The following is a 21569-nucleotide window of genomic DNA, read 5'->3' on the forward strand; positions in this document are numbered from 1 at the left end:
GAGCAAATGTTCCTGAATGATACGGGTGATGCCTCATCAGAAGGCCTAAAAACGGGACCTGAACAACCAGTTGGGTCACCCAGGCAGGAAATGTGAAACCCGTGCAGTAAAATGGTCACAATGGATATGCCTCTGTTCACTAATCCATTAGCCATGGACAACTGTGTCCAGTGGTCGTATTCATTTAACCAAAATGAATGTAGCTGACTGTCAAATTTTTGCCAAGGATCTTATACAGAAGGCCTGTCTTCTAAGTAGGTTTGTAACATAGGAGAAGCGAGAGGAGAAATATCAAACTATGTTGTTACGGCTTCTAACTGCAACACAGTTTGGTCAGCAAAGTCAGTGGGAGGGCAGAGATTCATGCTGCAAATATAACCAGCTCATAGAAATACTGTATGATCAGCCCAGTCAAAACCATTTTGGCCTCCAGAAGTCCAGATCCCAAGGCAGCACGATGACGACAACCCCCAAGCTGTGACTGAGTGCCATAGCAATGACACACAGCAAGGTACACAAGGTCCAGCCTGGGAAGCAGGATAGATCTGTCATGGCCCAGACTCTGAGCAGATGTGCCACGCTGACACAGCCTGATCCTGATCCCGATCCCGTTGCAGATCCTGCTTGCTCAGGGCTAGCGGAAGGTCTCTGCACAGCACGGCATGGTGCAGACAAACCTCGCAGCCCTGCCTGGGACCCAGCGACACAAACAAGGAGAGGATATGGTTTAAAATTCTTGGTTATAAGCTACAGCAACAGCAGAGAAACAAGCAGCCCCAAGGAGCTGCATTAATTATTATTTTTGCTTTAAGTAGTAAAACATTTTAAAGTATCTTCTTAGTTAGAAATGAATTTGCTCTTTTTGTATATTTGCAAATTGCCCGCTATAAGGTTCTTAACTCAGTACAAAATACAGAAATATCCTAAAGGGTGTGGGTGAATATGGCTGATTTTAACATGTGGTTTTGGTAGGACAGGATTTTATCTTATTCTGATACTAGATCATAGTTTTTCTATGGGTTTGTTTTGTTTTGATGGGTTTTTTTTGTTTAATCCCCCCCCTTCAAAAAGGCCTTGATGTCCAGCAAAGCTAGACATCAACTTAAAACAAAACCAGAGTACGGTCCCCTAAATTTCTTTTGGAAGCTAAAGCGAAAGCAAGATCTTAACATTTGCCCTGAAGGCTGGGCATTCAAGGGCAACCCTACACCTGAAAGCTCCCAGGAAAGGCTTTTCTCTCCTTTTCAGTTAGTTCTTGTTACTCACCTTTGTTATTAGCCTATTCAGATTCTCCTTCCCCATGTAAGAAGTTTGCTGTGAAAGCACAATCTCCTGTTTCTGGATGATGCTGGTCAGACTAGTTTTGCAGCTTTGGTATTGCTTTAGGAGGTCCAGAGCCCTTGCACACTGCTCCTGGCTGTTAAAAAGAGATGGATTATTTATGGCCCAAGTATAACAGAGCAGCCTCAACCTCTTGTCTGCTTCCTTCTCCTATATTCAAACATGCGGAGAGTTTAGCTACTGTGTTTGGAAGAGAGAAAAGGGGGGATAAACTGTACCAGTCATAAATCCTGCAATACTGAGTAATACCTGCTGTGGTATTTGGACAGTTTTTGGAATCAGAAATGCCCTTCACCATCATGCGCCTCTGATTAAGGTTTAATTGTGATGTGACCTGAGCAGTTCTGTTTATCTGATACTCTCCACCTGAAAGGTGAGCTCAGTCACCAGAAACTGAAATACGATGTGCAGCAGGTATCACAACAGCATGGGTGGTGGGCAGTGGGAAATACCACCTCAGCCCAGCCTTCAGTGGAATATGAGAACAGGTTACTCCCACTGACACCTCTGCAAGCTATGAGGATTAATAAGAACTCCGCCAGTCCATGCAAAGCCTCTAGACATCTTCAAAAAAACAGAAGAGAAGGACAGATCCCCTTCTGTGATCAGTCATAACTTTTCCCAGGCCTCACTCTCATCGACTTATCAAACCAAGCTCCTTTAGTCTTTTCCTGCATAAGAGACTGTTTTCGCAGCTGTCCTCTTCCATTTGTTTCAATTTGATTTTTCTTTTTGAATGTGCTGGCATGAAATTCGCAGAAAATATAGAAGACTCATCATTCCCAGCAGCAGCCAAGTTTTTCTTTTGGATACCAATTAAGTCAAACACATCACTGCATGCTTACTAAATGATGAGACTGTGACGTCTTAAAAATCAAAAAAAATTCATGAGCTTTGGCTGCAAATTTCTATGGGCAATTCTTGGCATTATGATAGCTTACAGCATCGTAATAGTAACATTTGCTACTGTATCAGTATTTAATTTAATTTAAAGCATGGTCTAATCCTTTTCTGCTGTTTCATTTTACAAGCAAACTTCTTACTTATACAATACTACTTTAAAATGTAACTTTTCTCCTTACCATTCAGCAAGCAAGAGTTTTGTATCCTCCCATAACCTCTCTGTAACTCTGCACTGTTCATTTGCTTCCTCTGCTTTTTCCTCTTTGATCTGTGGGAGCTTATTAGCAATTTCTCGCATAGGTTTCATTTCAACAGCAGCACAATCCAATTCCTTTTCCAGTTCTGTTAATGATTTTACCCTTTATTAGAAAAAATGAAATACAGCCTTATATTAAAGTAAGTCTTTGATTTTTTTCCCCAATGTAATTATTAAGTTCCCTAGAAATTCATCCTGAGCTGCACATACCAGCTATATTAAATGACATCATAAAAAGTCTAATTTGATCTTCAGTTCATGTAATTTGACATAGTCCTTCAGATGAGTTATGCTGACCTAAGCCCTTTCAGAAAGTAATCCAAAATTCTGAAGTCCAATAGGGTCAGTATGAACATAGTGAATTACTTTCTGTTAAAAGGTAAGTGCATTCTGGTTATCTTAAAATATGGTCTAAGAAATGAAGCTATTCCATAGTATGGGATTTCAGAACTTAAAAAATGGACACAGCTTATAAACTCCTCTCCCCTCCCTTTTTCCACCTGCATTAACAGTAGTGAATTGTTTATTCATCCTTTGCAAGGCTGCCGAGGGCTCTTCTGAATCAGATCATATTAGTAGCTTTCTAACAAAGCGTGGTAAAACAACACAAGGCTTCTACACCGCAGTTTCACATCACGTGTGTCAGCGCTCAGCAAAACGACCCGTCTCCCTCTTCGACAGTTTTCTTACTGAAAACTACGATCATAACAATCAATCTATTTCTTCTTCATCAATGCTGCTTCAAACAAAAACATACATAGAAGTTTAAAATAAAAGTTATTTAGGCTGTGAGGCTGAGAATAAACTGTAAACTCACACCTTCTTTCAGAGCTGCACAGACACTTCAAGACATATTCAAGTCTCAGCGCTCTACTGCAAAGGGGCCACAGGCCTCCTGAGTTCATTGGAAGTATGAAATTAGGAGCTTTAAAAAAAGGATTCACCTTTGTTGAATAGCTGGAATTGTCGGATCCTTCAAACCTATTTTGTTAATTCTGTCACGGAGATCCTGAATGTTTTTAAGGAGTTCACCGTTTTTTGTGGAAAAAATCTTGTATAAGTCTTTTTCCTCTGTAAGCATCTGTTCATTTGAGGGATCATAAGTCACATTTAACTCTTCAGATAAAGTCAGAACAAGGTTTTCACAGCAAGTTTTTCTCCCACATTCAGCATCTTCCAAACAGATATCAACTGTTTTCAAGCGTTCATCCAAACGTTTAGCCTCTTCTGCCATATGAGAAACTTCTTGTGCAGCCTCTCTCAAAGCTTTTCCTTGTATTTCAGGTTGACCTGAGGGATCTTTGAGGCATTTGATGGAAGACTGAATCTTCCTCAATGAGGCCATAAAAGCTTCCAGATCTTTAAGGACTGTCTCACGGATCTGCATTTTATGGCTCATTTCTTCAAGCTGGTTTTGATAGTAAATCATAATTTTACTTGCAGCTTGCAGGTCTATTGGATTAAATTCATCTCTTGCTGAACTATCTAGGTGGTCCAATTGTTTGCACACTTCAATCTGATTTAATATGGATCTCTGTAGCTCCTGAGATTAAGAGAATGACCAACAGTGTTAGCAAGTGAAATAAAATCCGTATCCTGCATTCAAGCTGCCCCTATGACTGAAAAAGAAGTTATACTTGCAATAAAGTAAGTATGCTAAATAGGGTGGTTGAGAGAGAAAACTTCTTTTTGCCTACTCTGGACTTTGGCGGAGGGAAGAAAAACGAAGAAAAATCAAATAAAATGGTATTACACACACAGGGAATTTGGTCAGCGCTATAGAAAGCCTCTTTCCAGCAATCAGACTAAAAGGATAGAAAGGTAAAGAGTCCTGGGACCAAAACCAACAGGCTCTCGCAGTGGGAGATCACTCGGAGCACAGGCAAGCACACAGATGTTGTTACTCTGCCATCTTTTAAGTTTTTTATGCTATGCTTTTGCAGGAGACTTAGACACATTTAAAAATCTCTTGGTGAAGTCTGCATGCTATCCGGTTACAGCCCTCAGATAAAGAGCAGTTTGTCAGTGTTGTGAAACTCCAAATGTGCAGACAGCTGGGAAAAAACGCAGGACCCTTCCAGCCAAAAAGAGTCCTCTCAGAGAGAGCGCGCACATGATCTCTGCCCTACAGCTTGAGAGACCTAAACCCTACTTAGCGCAAAGCCAAGGGCAGACAAATGCAAACTTTCAGTTCTGTGTGGTAGTCACTGTGTTCAGCTCAGGGTGCATATCAAGAACAAAACAATACTCACCCTGCCTGACAGACAGACAGGAGCCTGGGCAAAAGATACTGATAGCAGGTGAACAAGTTACTGCATACCCAGAGAGCTTCCAAAACCATCCTAGGGCATGCTTAGATACCTCAGCAGATGTGACAATGGGCAGCTTAGCTTAGCTCACGAATTAACACCACATTATATATATGACTCCACAAAACGATATAAAGCCAGATGGGAACAGTGTAAGCCTGGAAAGTCCTAACCTAAGACAAAATGTTTGCAACTATGTTTTTTACAGTGGAGACTATTCAGGGTCGCTGGCTGGCTTTACAGGAGTAAGGACATTTAAAACAAAGGGAGTAAAATGCTGTTGGGTATTAGAAGGTTTGGGAAGTCTTGTGAGTGGTCCCAAAATTCGGAGTGAAAAGTCCCATTAAGTTCTCTTGTTCTTAGACATATTAAAAATTATTCTGGCTTGGGTGTGGTCTCAGCATTTTCCCTTACCTTTAGTTCCCTATAAGCAATATCACTATTCATCAGATGAAACTGCTGGATGTCCTTTTTTTTCAGCTGCTGATCTAATTCACATAGAAGATTGGATTCATTTTCTATTGGCAAAACAATTTCCAAAGCAGTCCTTAAAGAGTTTGTTCTACAAGAAAGGTAACAAAACATGAACTGGGAAAGCAAGCAAGAAAAGACACTCAACATTTTACAGCATGAAAAGCCACAAAGATAACGTAATTGACTGTCTAACAGATCTGATCTCCTTCCTCCGGTGGTCAAAGGAGTTATTCTGTTGATTAAGAAGAAAAGCAATGTGAATCCCTGTGAATTTAACCAAAATGTTGAAGGAAATAGCAGTAAACTTGGGAATACTGCACAGTGATGTTACACGGATCTGGCTCCATGTTTCTTGGAGTGATTCACACTATCTGCAATGTATATATGAACCAAGTAAAATTAAGAAAACTTAATTTTATGCCATTTAAAACTGTGCAGGTATTTTCTGTAATGAACACTACTCCCTTTACAATACACACATTAGTTACAAATAACTATTCCTTAGCTGACATCATGTTATTTCATACCTAGTATTTATAATGTCCTGAAGCTCTTTCCATTCTCCTTTTAGTTGGTTTCTCTTACGAGAGATAGCAGCCTGCTGCATTTCATCCACAAGATTTTCTAAGGTAGATGAGATGTTCTCCAATTGTGTCCAACCAGAATTGGTTTCACTTTCTATCACCTAAAAGATATGCAGCATTAATTGCATTAATATGATACTGTATTTCTCAACAGACTCGACAGCTCATAAAATTACAGTCACAAGAGTCTTTGCAGAAGAAGTGAAAACATCACTTGAAAATAAGAATATCTATTGCTTTCTTTTTCTTTAAGACTCCATTTTTAGCTGCATGCAAATCTCTACCAACTTTTTATGATGAAAATTTCCATGTCTAATATATGCCTTGGCAACATTTTACAAAAGGTTCAATGAATATGGTTCAGCCATTTTTACTACACGAACGAATGGAAAATATCTCAACTTAGTTATGTTCAAAAGAACAAAAAACAAATGTAGAACAGAACCAAGTTCTGAGATGCTAGATAACCTTTGTACTCCTTTCAAGCAAGAACTTGAAAAATTGCAGTAATAAATTCTCCAACATCAATTATGCGCCTCTTATCACCCCCTTAAGGTTCTCACAAACCTAATCAAGTTCTAAGTCCTGGAATAGTTTAGTTCTGCACATACACCACTGCCATTTGATAGTTCAACTCTGATGATTCCTCAAGCCCTGACCATGGTCCATCACTTCCCACTCCTCATGACAAAAAAAGCTGCTTTCTGTAATTATTTTTTCCATTAGGCTATTTCAGTCTGCAGATCACAAACTGAGAGCCACCAATTTCTTCTTGCAGCAACACTTGCAAAACTCCACTGTTCGGTAGGAATGCAGTCTTGCTGAATGCTAAACCCTTGATTTCCCTTCTAATAAACCCGTTTGTAACGATGCTCCTTTTTCTCTTGGCAATACACATAACACAGAGAGGTGAGGACTCTACATGAGAAAGTGACAATTTAGGCACCAAGTATGTTTTTAAGAGATGAATACTTACCTGTAGTTCAAGCAGCTTATTCTGAAGGCATGAAGTGCCTTTTATTTCATCAGTAAAGCCAGATGCTACTTTATCTCTGCTGATGTGTAAAAGTTCCTCCAGGTTATTTCTTTGTGTGTTATAGCTGAAGAAAGACGCAATCACTTTCAGAGAGAATATTACTTATAATTCAGTGGAACATGGCAGGAGTTGGGACTTACTGACCAATAGATTAGCACAGTCTATTGCAAGTGCATAGTTTTACTTAAGTCCCAAATGAATGGGCATAAATAAGCAACATATGAAAGGGCTGAGAAATTGTTCACCTGGCTAATTTTCAAGTACAAATACCTGCCTGCATTCTCTAAATTCAGTTTTATGAACATAAAAATGTCACTTCTTTAAAAACTTAACACATTTTTTTTTTTATTTTGCAGTATTTGAAGTTATTAGTAAGGCAGATACAGATTTTTCTGGCCCAAGAAAACTGCAGAAGAAAAAGTTTTATAGCCCTAAGTGTTCTTGCTACAAAATCCTAATGTTCCAAGCACTATGCCACTTCCTTGTCCATTACAGACCAATAGTAAGTGACCTGTAGCAGAACAAGAACAGAGTTCTGCATAGCAAAAGTGCACCCTATGTTTGATGCATTCAATTAATTTATGAATGTCTAACATAGTATCATCTCTTAACATACATGCATTTCGTCCTTCAAAAGTTACCTCTCTAATAAGGCTGCTATGGGCAAATCACTGCCTTCCTCAAATTTCTTTGCACAGCTTTCTCCATTGTGATGTTTCACATCTGGTTCCAAAACTACATCTGCAGCAGGTCTTGAGGTCTAAGTAAAAATAAAAAAAAGACAACAATGACCTCTGCATCATGCTGTCAATACAAAGCGAATACTAACAGACACCTGCGAACTCCTGGAAGAAGGAATTGCTTCATGTGTCCCAAAGGTGATGAGATTTCAAAGGAGAGGAGATTTCATTCATGAAACAAAAGAGCAAATTTTTTTTAACACACGCAGCCAGGTCATTTATTCCTTCCACAGATGCTAGGTCTTTGGCAAGCACAAGCTCCTTGTGCAAATTTTTGCTGCAGCTCCATGGACACCCTTGAACAACCACAAGGCACTGCGTTCTGTAGCTTTTGTCAGGCTGTTTATACCAGATGCTTTCACGTGTCTCTCACCCTTGATTCCAGCATATACTCTACTCCTGATACTCACTCTGAGGCTGGTTGACGTTAGTTGTACAATTCATACTTTGATTATCCATGAGAGAACAGATTTCATCATTGTATCAGAGATATTAGAAGCCTTACAAGACATCTCCTTTCATAAGAGCCAATTTTTACATATCTCCAAACTTTACCTAAATGCAATGGGCTCCTTCCTATAAACCACCAGTCTGGAGGGTGACTGATGAGCTGTTTGCAGCATTGTTTGCATGAATGCTTATCATAAATGAGACACCTTCTGTGGCATCCAAAGGCTGAAGTGCAGTATCTTCTCTCTCACAAATAATTTCTAAGAAGATACATGTGTTCTGGTTTTCCCTATATTTTTCTAAAGCAAATACCTCCAACTCTTCACTATTTTTTTCTCTGTTCTCTGAAACTTGTTCAAATTACTGAAAGACTATGGGGTATTTGCATTTGAACACAGCTTCACACATGACTCTTCCAGCTGAAACCCACCCTTTAGCAAAATATAACACAGGGTTGGAGACTAGCATCTCCTTGGGACGCCTGGCGCTGTTCCTTGCATTTTACTTTTTAATATTTACTTAGTCTACATTCCCAAGCGCAATGGGTTTTTGATGTCTGACCAGAAACCTGAGGTTCCACCACAATAAGAACAGTCACAGAAATAATCATGTTTTTCTTTTGCCAATGATCTCCCCTAGACAGAGCACTCCTTCTAACAAGTAAGTATGGACTTCTTACCTCCTGTACCGTAAGGACATCAATTTGTTGAGAAGAACTGGGCTTTTCTCCATTCTCAGAAGCAACAATGGAGTTCCTACGGTTTAAAAGAAATTTCAGCTTAAGAACAAAATTTGAAATACAAAGGGAAAAAAAGAAATCATAGAATCATAGAATGGTTTGGGTTGGAAGCGACCTTAAAGATCATCAAGTTACAACTCCCCTGCCCTGGGCAGGGACACCTCCCACCAGACCAGGTTGCTCAAAGCCCCATCCAGCCCAGCCTTGAACACTTCCAAGGATGGGGCAGCCACAGCTTCTCTGGGCAACCTGTTCCAGTGTCTCACCACCCTCACAGTAAAGAATTTCTTCCTAATATCCCAGCTAAATCTCCCTTCTTTCAGTTTAAAACCATTACCCCTCATCCTATTGCTACAATCCCTGATCAAGAGTCCCTCCCCATCTCTCCTGTAGGCTCCCTTCAGGTACTGGAAGGCTGTTATGAGGTCTCCCTGGAGTCTTTTCTTCTCCAGGCTGAACAGCCCCAACTCTCTCAGCCTGTCTTAATAGGAGAGGTGCTCCAGCCCTCTGAGCATCTTCGTCACCCTCCTCTGGACTCGCTTCAACACGTCCACATCTTTCTTGTACCGAGGGCCCCAAAGCTGGATGCAGGACTCCGGGTAGGGTCTCATGAGAGCAGAGTAGAAGAGTAGAATCACCTCCCTTGACCTGCTGACCATGCTTCTTTCGATGCAGCCCAGGATGCGGTTGGTTTTCTGGGCTGTGAGTGCACATTGTGGGGTCCTGTTCAGCTTCTCATCCACCAACACCTCCAAGTCCTTCTCCTCAGGGCTGTTCTCAATCCATTCTCCACCCAACCTGTATTTGTGCTTGGGATTGCTGTCACCCAGGTGCAGGACCTTGCATTTGGCCTTGTTGAACTTCACAAGTATCACATGGGCCCACATCTCAAGCCTGTTCAGGTCCTTCTGGATGGCAGCCCTTCCCTCCAGTGTGTTGACCGCACCACACAGCTTGGTGTCATCTGCAAACTTGCTTAGGGTGCACTCAATCCCACTCTCCATGACCCCAACAAATACGTTAAACAGTGCTGCTCCCAATACCAACCTTCGAGGAATGCCACTCATTACTCACTGGTCTCCACTTGGACATTGAGCCATTGACTGCAACTCTTTGAGTGAGACCATCCAGCTAATTTCTTATCCGTCAAATAAGTGCATGGTCCATCCATCAAATCCATGTCTCTACAATTTAGGAGCAAGGATGTCACGCAGGACAGAGTCAAATGCTTTGCACAAGTCCAAGTAGATGATGCCAGCTGCTCTTCCCTTATCCACCAATGTTGTAACACCATTGTAGAAGGCCACCAAATTTGTCAGGCACAACTTGCTCCTAGTGAAGCTATGTTGGCTGTCACCAATCACCTCCTTATTTTCAATGTACCTTAGCAGAGATTCCAGGAGTATCTGCTCCATGATCTTGCTAGGCACAGAGGTGAGACTGACTGGCCTGTAGTTCCCCAGGCTTTTTTGAAAATGGGGATTATGTTTCCCCTTTTCCAGTCAGTGGGAACTTCACCAGAATGCCACAATTTCTCAAATATGATGGATAGTGGCTTAATAACTTCATCCGCCAGTTCCCTCAGTTCCCTCAGAACCCACAGATGCATCTCATCACGTCCCATGGACTTGTGCATGTTCAGTTTCCTTAGATGGTCTCAAACCTGATCTCCTGCAGTGGGCAATTCTTCATTCTCCCATTCCCTGCCTTTGTATTCTGTGAATTGGATGGTGTGGTTAGAGCCCTTAGCCAGTGAAGGCTGAGGCAAAAAATCATTCAGTACCCTCAGCTTTGTCCATATCCCAGATAACCAGGTCTCCTGTTTCCTTCCAGAGAGGGTCCATATTTTCCCTAGGCTTCCTTTAATCCCTGACGAACCTGTAGAAGCTTTTCTTGTTGCCCTTGACGTCCCTGGACAGGTTTAACTCTGTCTGGGATTTAGCTTTCCTAACCTGATCCCTGGCTGCTCAGACAATTTCTCTGTTTTCCTTCCAGGATACCCGTCCTTCCTTCCACCTTCTGTAGGTTTCCTTTTTGTGTTTGAGTTTGTCCAAGAGCACTTTGTTCATCCATGCAGGCCTCCTGGTGTTTTTGCGTGACCTCCTCTCTGTTGGGATGCGTCACTCCTGAGCTTAGAGGAGGTGATCCTTGAATATTAACCAGGTTTCTTGGGCCCCTCTTCCCTCCAGGGCTTTATCCTAAGATACTGTGCCAAGCAAATCCCTGAAGAGGCCAAAGTCTCCTCTGCTGAAGTCCATGGTAGTGAGTTTGCTGTACACCCTCCACGCTGCCCTAAGGATCTTGAACTCCACCATCTCATGGTCACTAAAGCCAAGGCTGCCCTTGAGCTTAACATTCCCCACCAGCCCTTCCTTGTTGGTGATAACAAAGTCTAGCACAGCACCTCTCCGTTGCTTTTCTGTCCCTTGGAGAAGGAAGTTATCATCAACATATTCCAGGAACCTCCTGGATTGCTTATGCCCTGCTGTGTTGCCCCTCCAACAGATATCAGGGTGGCTGAAGTCCCCCATGATGGCCAGGGCTTGTGAATGTGAGGCTGCTCCTATCTGTCTACAGAGGGCCTCATCCACTTAGTCTTCTTGGTCAGGTGGCCTGCAGCAGATCCCCACTGTAGTGTCACCTGTTTTCCCTCCCTTTAATCCTGATCCATAAGCTCTCAGTTGGCTCCTCATCCATCCCCAGGTGGAGCTCCATGCACTCCAGCTGTTCAGTGACATAGAGGGCAACACCCCCTCCTCATCTCCTCTGCCTGTTCTTCCTGAAGAGCCTGTATCCCCCCATTCCAACACTCCAGTCATAGGAGCCATCCACCATGTCTCCGTGCCATGGAGGCTAATGATTAATTAATGACATCCTGGCTAATGATCAAACACAGTGCAGCTCTATTGAAGGGTAATCAAGCATTGTACTTGCTAATTTATGAAACTTAATATAAAAATAAACAAATAAATAAATAAAACTTAAATGTTTAAATGTACAGCTGTCCATAGTCATGTACATAGTAATGTAGTTGGTAGTACATTTACAGTATCACAAAATCTATCCATATATCTGATTTCTATGAAGCTACAACACATCATGCACTCAGTCACTCACTCTTTCTTAGATGATTGTCCTTTTCCAGCACGAGACAGCAAAGCTGTGTAAGTATCTTCTACAATCCGTTGAAGCTTTTCCAGCTTTTGTTCACAGTCTGTAGTCAGTGTCTGTATGCCTGGGACAGTTTCTTCTGACAGTCTTCCCAGTATTTTAAGGTCTTCTAATGACTTGCTAAGTTCCCTCAGGCTGCCTTCGTGTGAAAAAAAGGCCTAAACAAAGGAAAACAATATAATAAACTCATGTTAAGTCATAAGGATGTGCAATTATTCTTATACTTTTTTTTTCTATTTCCATTGTCTTCTCGGATGAGCTTACTTAAATCATAAGCTGTCAAAACCAGGAGAGAAAAATTTATTTTCCCTCAATTCTTTTCCAAATAGAGCCAGGAAAGAAATAAGGATTTCTGGCAACAAGTTCCCTAACTGCATTCACAAGACTATACTGACTCTTGCTTGATTTTGAAATTCATTACATTACTACGATTTTAGCTACTTTTGTCCAAAATCTTTTTCACAGTGACATCAGATATACGTGTCCAATTGACTACAGAAAAAAGTAGAATTAGAAAATTTAGTTAAAATATTCCCTACCAATAATTATACTTTCTAGGGTGAAATCAAGATCTACTAAAAAGCTAGCAAAAATAGGAGCAGAAGGGATGCACCTGAGAATGCTTATATCTCTTTACTCTTGCATATGTAATATTTGCTGAACATGAACCCATGAGAAGCAAAGACTAAAACACCACTGAATTCAGTGAAGAGCAGGATTTCACCAGGAGAGCAATTTCCTACCCTTGTAAGTGGCAAACTTGCCGTATCGCTGCATCTCAAACAGGAGGAAGAAGAAAAATACTAGAAGCAAAGAAATATAAAAAATACTAGAAGCAAAGAAGTATAAAAAACACCGCTTACAGAATATGTAAGATTCACCATGACTCATCCTGGCAAGTGAAACGTGAATGTCTTGGTTTAACTCTGTGGTTTATACACGGCACAAACACAGAGATAAAGTGTGTCTATTGCTCTATGAGAAGATACTCTCAACTGAATGCACCTAACACCAGCTATGCAACTGTAACAAATCAAGGGAGTCAGAAAACACATAATCATTTCCTATTTTAACAATTTGCACAGCTAAATCTGTTTTAATGCTTCAAGGCTGTCTTAAAAAAAAAAGAAAAAGGAAAAAAGATATCATCCGTATAACAAGAAGGTAAAAGTCTGCAGCCAAAAAAGGTAAAGAAATAATTTGGGTGGCCTCTTTGTTCTGTGTTTACATGACACCAAGCACAAGGACCCAGTTCCACAAACGCAGGCTGCAAAAGCGTACCTAAAAAGGAACAAGGACAGACAATTCATTCACAAAGAGAGGTAGGTGAGTAGAAAAGGAGTGTGGCAGGTACCTCATGTTCCCTGATGAGTCCTTTGGTTTTATCCATACTTAGGAGTTTCTTCTCTTTGCCTAATTGCTTATTGATTTTTTTTAAAGTTGCGTTAAAATTCCTTTTTTCCCTTTCTATTATAAGCTGGACACAGGATATAATTTCATTATGAACTGCCTGTAAAATTCAAAACACATTATGCCTGTGAGATGGTAACAGGAAGCAAATAAAAACCCCAGAACATATTGTGACAAAAAAATTGTTTTTTCAAAGGCCTAATGAGAACGGACAGTGGCTTCTCTTTCCTATATCATCTTACCTCCCATCTTTTACGAACATCTGTACTCTTTTCTTCCACTACCAGCTTTTCATGATCAGATGAAATATTTTTCAATTGTTCAGCTGCTTTCAAAAATTTGTCAAGAACTTTATTGTCCAGAGTATTAAAAGCTTCCTGCAAGAAAAGTATCACAATGAAAAATAAATAGAACTGAATGTAGCTTATTTACCTAATAAAATTACATCAGTAGCATACAAAAACCATGGATAAAGCATGTATATGTTGCATGTATGGGCTGTGATGGTCCTTATATGGGTGAGTATGAAGACATTCTCCACCCTTGCATACCTGCTAAAAGGTTGCAGACGATACCTGTGTATGCTTTTTGCAGAACAGCAGATTTTGTCCTTGTAACTCCTTTTACAGGATATTTGGTACCAAGGAAGAAAGATTAAGGTCCCTGAATATTGCATCATTTCTAGGGAATATACATGGCCATGTCCCATGCTTGTCAGAGAGTGAGTGAAATGTCTGTACCAGCGTGATGGGACCCTATGAGATGGCCTGGAGTGAGGCTCTGCGCTTCTCTTGGCACACGGCCACCCAGGACTTGCTGTGCAAGATGAGGCAACACAGATTTTGGGCACTTCAATTTTTGATACCTCACTAAGGACTCCTTTAAGAGCTCTGGTGAAGTTCCTGCTGACTGGAAAAGGGGAAACATTTTTAAAAAAGAAAAAAAGCAAGACCTGGGGAACTACAGGCTGGTAACTCTCACCTCTGTGCCCGCCAAGATCATGGAGCAGATTCTCCTGGAAACTATGCTAAGGCACATGGAAAATAAGGAGACCTTCTAGCGGCCTTCCAGTACTTAAAGGGAGCCTACAGGAAAGATGTGGAGGGACTCTTGATCAGGGAGTGGAGCGATAGGATGAGGGTTGACGGTTCTAAACTGAAAGAGGGGAGATTTAGATGAGATATTAGGAGGAAATTCTGTACTGTGAGGGTGGTGAGACACTGGCCCAGGTTGCCCAGAGAATCTGTGGATGGCTCCATCCCTGCAGGCGTTCAAGACCAGGCTGGATGGGGCTTTGAGCAACCTGGTCAAGTGGGAGGTGTCCCTGCCCAGGGCAGGGGGGTTGGAAGTAGATGATCTTTAAGGTCCCTTCCAACCCAAACCATTCTACAACTCTATGATGCAGATTTTGAGATTAGGCACTTTCTTTACCAGTTAGCCACTAGGAAAAGGAGGTGATTCAGTATTTATAATCACACTTTAAAAACCTGTCCAAGAATTCAGGCATGTGATTCTTAATGGGAATCTTAATTATTAGTCAGGCAAACAAAGTGGCTGTAGTTCAGAACACGATGAGTTCTGATGGGATGAGGGAGTAATTTAAGTTAAGACAGGGCACTGAATACCAATCTACATTTCTTCATTCAAGCTGTCTGCTGAGTTAATATATGCTAACAGTGCTAAATCAAAAAGCTGAGAAAAACAGTAATAGCTACCAAAGAAATAAACTTCTGTTATTTTTCTCGCTATGGTCCCTTAGCCTTTTAGATATGAAATACCACTAAGAAATACTCAAATTCAGCTGGCTTAGAAAACAAACCCACCTCGTATCTTGCAATACATTCTTCGGGATTTAATTTTTGACTGACGAGTTGCATAGCCTTTGAAATGGAGGCTTCAAGTTCTTTCTGGGATTCTTCAAAATTGAGCAAAGCCTCCTTCTCTGAGGATCTCTTCTCAGAGGATCTCTTCTCAGATTTGGACAAGATGTTGCTCATGTCACCCATGACAGCCTTGGAAGAAAAAGACTCTTTTCAGAACATGCCTGAGTACCAATAATTACATAAAGCTATTGCTTCATAACATCACTCAAGTTGTTTGAGTTAAGATATTAATCTTTGAAATGTTCTACGTTTTGCCCCAGCAAGAGTCTGGGAGACTGATTCCAATAGTATAAACCCTTTTCTATTCTACATGAACGAAAGAGTCTTCCTAAGCACATAATGCCAAAATTAGAGATATCTGTGTGCATAAAGTACAATAACAATAAAGAAGGAGTACCTCTATTTTGTCTCTGGCTTCTTTAATTCGTGCTTGCAGCCCAGTGGTGTAAGAATGCTGTTGGGACATCTGACTTGAAACATTTTGCGTCAGGGATTGCAATATCTCTTCTGCTGCCACAACTTGTTCTTGGCATGAGGTTCCCCTTGCAGCCAAGCTCTGGTTGAATGAAAAGCATTAGAAGCTTCTACATTATTTAAGTCTTTTTGTTTAAAGGCACTGAATGAAAAAGCAAGCCTTGATCATGGACGGTCAATATTTGGTCAAGGAAAAGTCTTACGTTGCAATTATGGCCAGCATATTGCACTGCAAAATCTCTGTGTGGAGAGAAAGAAGTCTGCTGCCATCCACAGGGGATTCTGTTTGCTGTAACAGCCTTTCTGTCAATGTGATACCTCCCATGTCTTTGCCTGAGAGCCAATTAGAAGTATTTTTTAAACACACTTTCCCATCCACACAGCTTTCCAAATGAATGTACAAACCACACATTTGGATATGCATCGTCTGATCATTAAGTCATCCAAAAGTAAGCACACATATCAAGGCTCAGATTTTCTTGTGGTATTCAGTACTAAAAGGCAGGAAGCATCTGGGTATTTTGCGTGCAAAAGTAGTGTGCCGTATTTAAATATTTATCATGAAATGTCGTTATTAGAGCTGGTTTGATCTATGAATATTCAACAAGTTTTCCTGTTTGAAGTTGTCAATTAGCATTCTTCTAATGATAATCCGTGCTTTATTCTGGATCTCAACCTATTGTACTGCAGGTAATAAGCAACCTGATCTCTTCTGCTCACGGAGAGAGATACAATACCAGTCGCATTTCTGGAGGCTGTATTTCAGGATGTCTTTTGTTACTTCGTTGTTTTTAACAAAGTAGCATCACACTGCAAAATGAGACTTATTTTATAAACATAGGCCCACAATTACAAAAAGATTAATAGATTCTTTTCAAAGGCCCACTCTCCTAACTCTGTCAACTAAACACAGTGCAAGAAGGCACAACAAACCAAAAGTAAACTAACAGTAATTTTGGTTCACAGTTATTGTAGGTGGATTTAATGTACCAAAGATCTCTGTTTAATTTTAGCCCTTAGACAGAAGAGCTCCAAACAAACCTCCTTCTGGTGGTCACCTTCCTACCATTAGATTATACTGGCCCTGTTGCAGAAATAGCAAAAGGCAACATAGGACAGTGCTTCAGCTTCTCCAGTGCAAAGCTTGGCATCTTTGTTCTGTTTCACCTTCACTGGCAGGTGAAAATAAATAAATAAATAAATAAAATAATCAGACTTTGTACTGAAGCTGCTGAGTTATATATACATATTTCCACCTGCCATCTGCTAGGGGGAGGAAACAATAACCCCCGGCAGTGAGACATGGGGAACAATAGACACTAGTGGAAGTAACAAGAAATTCGTCAGTGCTCATTGTGGATGTTTAGAGCAACTGCCTATAAGCTGAGATGCACAAACTACCCAGCATGCTGCTGAAAATACTTCAAGTATTCATTTTTGACAGGTAGACCTTGAATACAGCCAAGTTGTCCCAAACCTCTTCCCTGCACTGCAGGGTAGATAATAGAAAGTATGACCAGGAGAAATTCTCAACTTGGCACCTTACAAAGACAAGCACTTCATTGGCACTTGCTTGTCATCTGGACACACTAATGTTGGAAGAATAATTTATAGCTCATCTGGGAGCGATCCTGGCAAATAACATCAAAACAGTAGCATCGCCTTGAATTTTTACCAGTGTTACAGCACAAAATCCACATTAATTTCTGCTTCACTGATGATGGCTCATTTTACCTCAGCCACTAATCTGTGCTGAAAGATAAGAATCTGACTAGCAAGTATTTTAAGCAGTATTTCCATTTTCACCTGCAAATGCTCCTCCGTCTCAGGTTGCACAGGCCTTTCATGACTGATCTTGCCAAGTAGACATCCAACCTCTGCTGCCCAGCTGTCCACCCCTCCAAGGAGCTCTTCAATTTTCTCCAGGCTCCCTGGAAGCTCCCTGTTTTTTTCAGCAGCATCTGTGCTCTCTTCACCAAGCTATAAACAAAGAGCAGGGTAAGGTGTTCATACCCATCATCAGTTCATGTGTCTCTCCACTATCCTCCTGCAACACAGTCACCACTTAAGTTACTTTCCAGCTTTTTGGACCCAATGGGGAACGAAGGAGAAATAAATGCCAGACATACCAGTAAATACACCATGCGAGACTCAGTTCTTCAACCATGAGAGCAGGTGGGACAGCACAACCTGTGCCCATATGGCCTGCCCCCTCCTCTATAAGCAAGCAGCCACAGCCACACTACTATGGAGAATAACTCCTGGGCTGCAGTATCGCCCCAGCTGTGCCAGGGAATTATCCAAGAGAACGATAGCTGGTGTTGGTCAAATCCAGACCAAGGAGTGCACTAACAGTTTAAAAGTACCGGCAGTCACAGGCGAGAACTCAAGCATTTGCCCTTGCCTTTTTACACATAAAACCAAATATAATATACATTATAGCCATAACTTCCTAAGCAATGCCAGAAAAATAACTCTTGGTGTCCTTCCTTGTAAGGGTGGAAGAGGCCTCTTTATCTCTTCTTTCTGAATGTATTTCCTAAAAGCAACTCTTACTACAGGTTTTTCTAGGAAACTCCAGATTTCCCTCACTCTTGGGAACATGTTTCCTCTGATCTTCTTGCATTCTCATTAACCTCACCTCCTACAAAAGGGTTGTACTTTTTTGCCACCATTTCTTGTCACAGCAGGACCTTCAATAAATGTCAATGAAAGGCTCAACTTAGAAAATTAATAATATTCCCAATTCCCGATATTCTAATATTCCCAAGCAGAGCAAAAATGTCGTTCTTGTGAAAGCACTCTAGGAAATGTAATAGATGTAACATTAAGCAGGTTGTATAGGAATTCACAGCAGACTAAATACACCAGCTCACTGGACAGGTTAAGTTGCACAATGCCAGAAACATCTATGCAGCAATAATTAGTTTCTACTAGCTAAGGCAGAGATCATACAATTTAGCAAAGGCTCACAAGCTCTTAACAAATCAATTACTTCCATCTCTAGAACTGAATGAAGAGCTTTACCTGCAATAAGATTTCCTTTTATAAGTAGTTTTATAATTTCCATTGAAAAAAGTGAATATTTTCCATTGTGTCATAAAGAGCATTTAACTGATTCACAAAGACTTAAGAATGGAATGCCTCTGTGTATTCACCACTCCTCCTGTTTTAAAACAGGCAATTCCGAGTTGACTAAAAGATTTATTAACCTCGGATTAGCAAGTTGATAAATCTAGGAAATACGATTTTGAAGGCTGCATAGCAAAAGAGTCATATGAAACTAGTAACTTACAAAGTGTGTCCGCTTGATGAACTTAGCCCATCTCCTGTTCAGTTTCTTCATCTCTTTGGCAATATTTGATCCAACTTGCTCTTTGCTGACTTCGATGAGATAGTTTCCAGCTTCATTTAAGGAACCGTGTACTGAATTCCACTTTGCCAGGATCTCAGCAGGGATCTAGACAGAGGCACTGAAATCATTTAAAGCAGAACCCTGCCAAAAGTTTATTTCCAAAATGGGGAGCAGAAAAGCAACAACAACCACCATGTGTCATGTATAATGCTTTGCTTCCAGGAGGCTTCCAAGTATCTCTGTCTGTCATTACAAAGAGAAATCCAACCACATACCTCTTTTGGATGCTCATTTCGTTTTTCTTCCAGCCACGTCTTCAGTAAGTGGATGTTTTCTGTATAACTACTCCAGGAAGACAGGACTTTCTGCAGGGTGGTATTTACATTGGAAATATAGTCTCTGCACATAGAAATCTTTGACTCCGCTGCCTTTAAAAGTTTGCTAATTTCTTGAGGATCTCCAGCTAGGACATGAAATAGGGAATATCGTTTATACATTTGAAAACAGAGAGGTTAATTACATGGAAGCACTATTTTTCACAAAACATAGCGGGAACTAAAACTAGTGACAGCACATGAGTTCAAAATAGAGGTCTTCATATCAGTTTATGTGCACGAACTTACCTAAGTCAGGATTGCTTATGTTTTTGTTTTTCAAATCTTCACAGATGCAAGTAGCAGCTTCTAGTAGTGTTTCAAGTCTCTTTTCTTCAATGAAATTCTGCCCAAAGTGAAAAGTAATTGGCATGGGTAACACTAAACCACAAAAAACTAGGTAGGAAATGCAGCTTGGGATACATTTTTTTAAATATGAGCCTATAACCTGCAGGCTAACTGTAAACTGAGCGAAGTCCATCCAGCAACTCATCTGCACCTTCTAGTCTGAAATAGGCTGTTCTTTTTTCTGCTTGTGCAATGAGTAACTTAAATGGGAATATTAAATGCTGAATGCCATTGCCTGAGTTACAGCCATGCATGAATCAGGACTGCTTATTTCAAGAAGTTACAGCCCTAGAGCAATATTAAGAAATGGCGTCTAGAACAAGTCAGGCAAAATTTAGTGACGAAAGTTAAAAAGTGATGAAAGCAAAAGATGGGTTTCCCTGCATTCACAGAAATACCGACGTGCCTAGTTCCTGTCACAGATAAGTAAAATCCAAACTGCAGTTGGAAAGGATGAGAGAGGAAGAAATGGGAGCAGAGGAGGAGACTAGTGCTTTGAACATTCATCCAGGGAATGAGGGTTGATCCTCAGCCCCTGTCTGAGCTGCATCTCACTCCAGAGCTCCCCACTCCTACAAACATCCTATCTAGCAGGCTACAAAACAACCTCTCTTGTGGCCATGACAAACCTGGGCCACCATGCCACCACTCAGCCAGGACTGCACATCATGGGACCAGAGGGAAAGCCAGCAAAAAGCCTTAAGCTCCTTGGGAAAGCTCTATATTCTATCAGCTAGAGAAAGACCACGAACGACAACTGTAGAAATAACATGATAATAAGTATTTATGAAACCATCTGAATCAAGAAACTCAGTGCAGATTAACTCTGTACTCCCACCTCACCACAGGCTAAGGTTAACACCGCTCCGGAGACCTGACATTTTATACAGCCATGTGTTGCCTCCTTCCACAGTTCTGATGCTGGTGGCGAAATTCCCACTAATTTAACTAGGGATTTGTCAGTCTGAAAAGGTTCTGAGAAACTCTTTAGAAGCTCCACTAAGATGGAACTCACAAGGAGCCCCATTAACTGGAAGTGGGGCAAAATTGACGGCATCAGCATTTTCATCTCTCTGCCTCTATTCTTGACGCATCTTTGGCAGTATTTGGGGTAGGGTAATCCATCCCCTCCCATTGGCATCATCCCCTCCCATTGGCATCATCCCCTCCCATTGGCATCATCCCCTCCCATCCCACACACGGCATCATTTTAATAACTCGAGCTCAGAAGCTGAGCTAAGCACAAAGTATACCAAAACAAGACTATTCATATTCACCACAAAGCATAAAGAGTTATGGAAGCTGGAAAAGGAAGAGGCAACAGCAAAAGGCAGTATTAGCCAGCACTGTGGGTAACGGTTGCTTTTGAAGACAGCAACTACTGAACTACCCCACAGAGGTTTGACTTAGGGAACGGCTGCTACTGCTGGCCCAATAAAATAGCCTAGAAGGAAAGAAGTCTTCCCAATAAAGAATAAAAAAGGGCAGAGAGATAATTGCAAACAGTCACAGCTCACTATTTCTCCAAACTGAAGAAAGAACTCTCATTCAGAGGAAAACGGGAAGACATGGAGAAAGTTTCTACGGAAGTCTACCTGTCCTTCTTTGCATAAGTCCCAGTTCTCACAAGCCTACCATGCTTCTACCAACTATCATAGTATCTTCAGATGAGGACAGACACAAGCTTGAATCAAAGAGAGGTGGGGAAGAATAATTATTGTC

General features: G+C 41.1%; 1 protein-coding gene across 1 annotated transcript in view; it reads right to left on the minus strand.

The window, feature by feature from the left end:
- Positions 1-21569, minus strand: part of SYNE2 (spectrin repeat containing nuclear envelope protein 2) — a 197690-nt gene that overhangs the window by 140250 nt on the left and 35871 nt on the right. Inside the window, exons 15-31 of the mRNA XM_074149900.1 lie at positions 19749-19845; positions 19401-19588; positions 19066-19230; positions 17577-17750; positions 15694-15852; positions 15237-15425; positions 13656-13790; positions 13358-13513; positions 11950-12161; positions 8773-8848; positions 7545-7663; positions 6844-6967; positions 5811-5968; positions 5224-5371; positions 3445-4043; positions 2424-2603; positions 1267-1417 (exon numbers count right to left, since the gene is read on the minus strand). Coding sequence (XP_074006001.1) covers positions 1267-1417; positions 2424-2603; positions 3445-4043; positions 5224-5371; positions 5811-5968; positions 6844-6967; positions 7545-7663; positions 8773-8848; positions 11950-12161; positions 13358-13513; positions 13656-13790; positions 15237-15425; positions 15694-15852; positions 17577-17750; positions 19066-19230; positions 19401-19588; positions 19749-19845 — 3030 coding nt within the window. The remainder of the gene's footprint in view (positions 1-1266; positions 1418-2423; positions 2604-3444; positions 4044-5223; positions 5372-5810; positions 5969-6843; positions 6968-7544; positions 7664-8772; positions 8849-11949; positions 12162-13357; positions 13514-13655; positions 13791-15236; positions 15426-15693; positions 15853-17576; positions 17751-19065; positions 19231-19400; positions 19589-19748; positions 19846-21569) is intronic.

The sequence above is a fragment of the Numenius arquata genome, chromosome 6, assembly GCF_964106895.1.
Source record: "Numenius arquata chromosome 6, bNumArq3.hap1.1, whole genome shotgun sequence".
Classification (NCBI taxonomy): Eukaryota; Metazoa; Chordata; class Aves; order Charadriiformes; family Scolopacidae; genus Numenius; species Numenius arquata.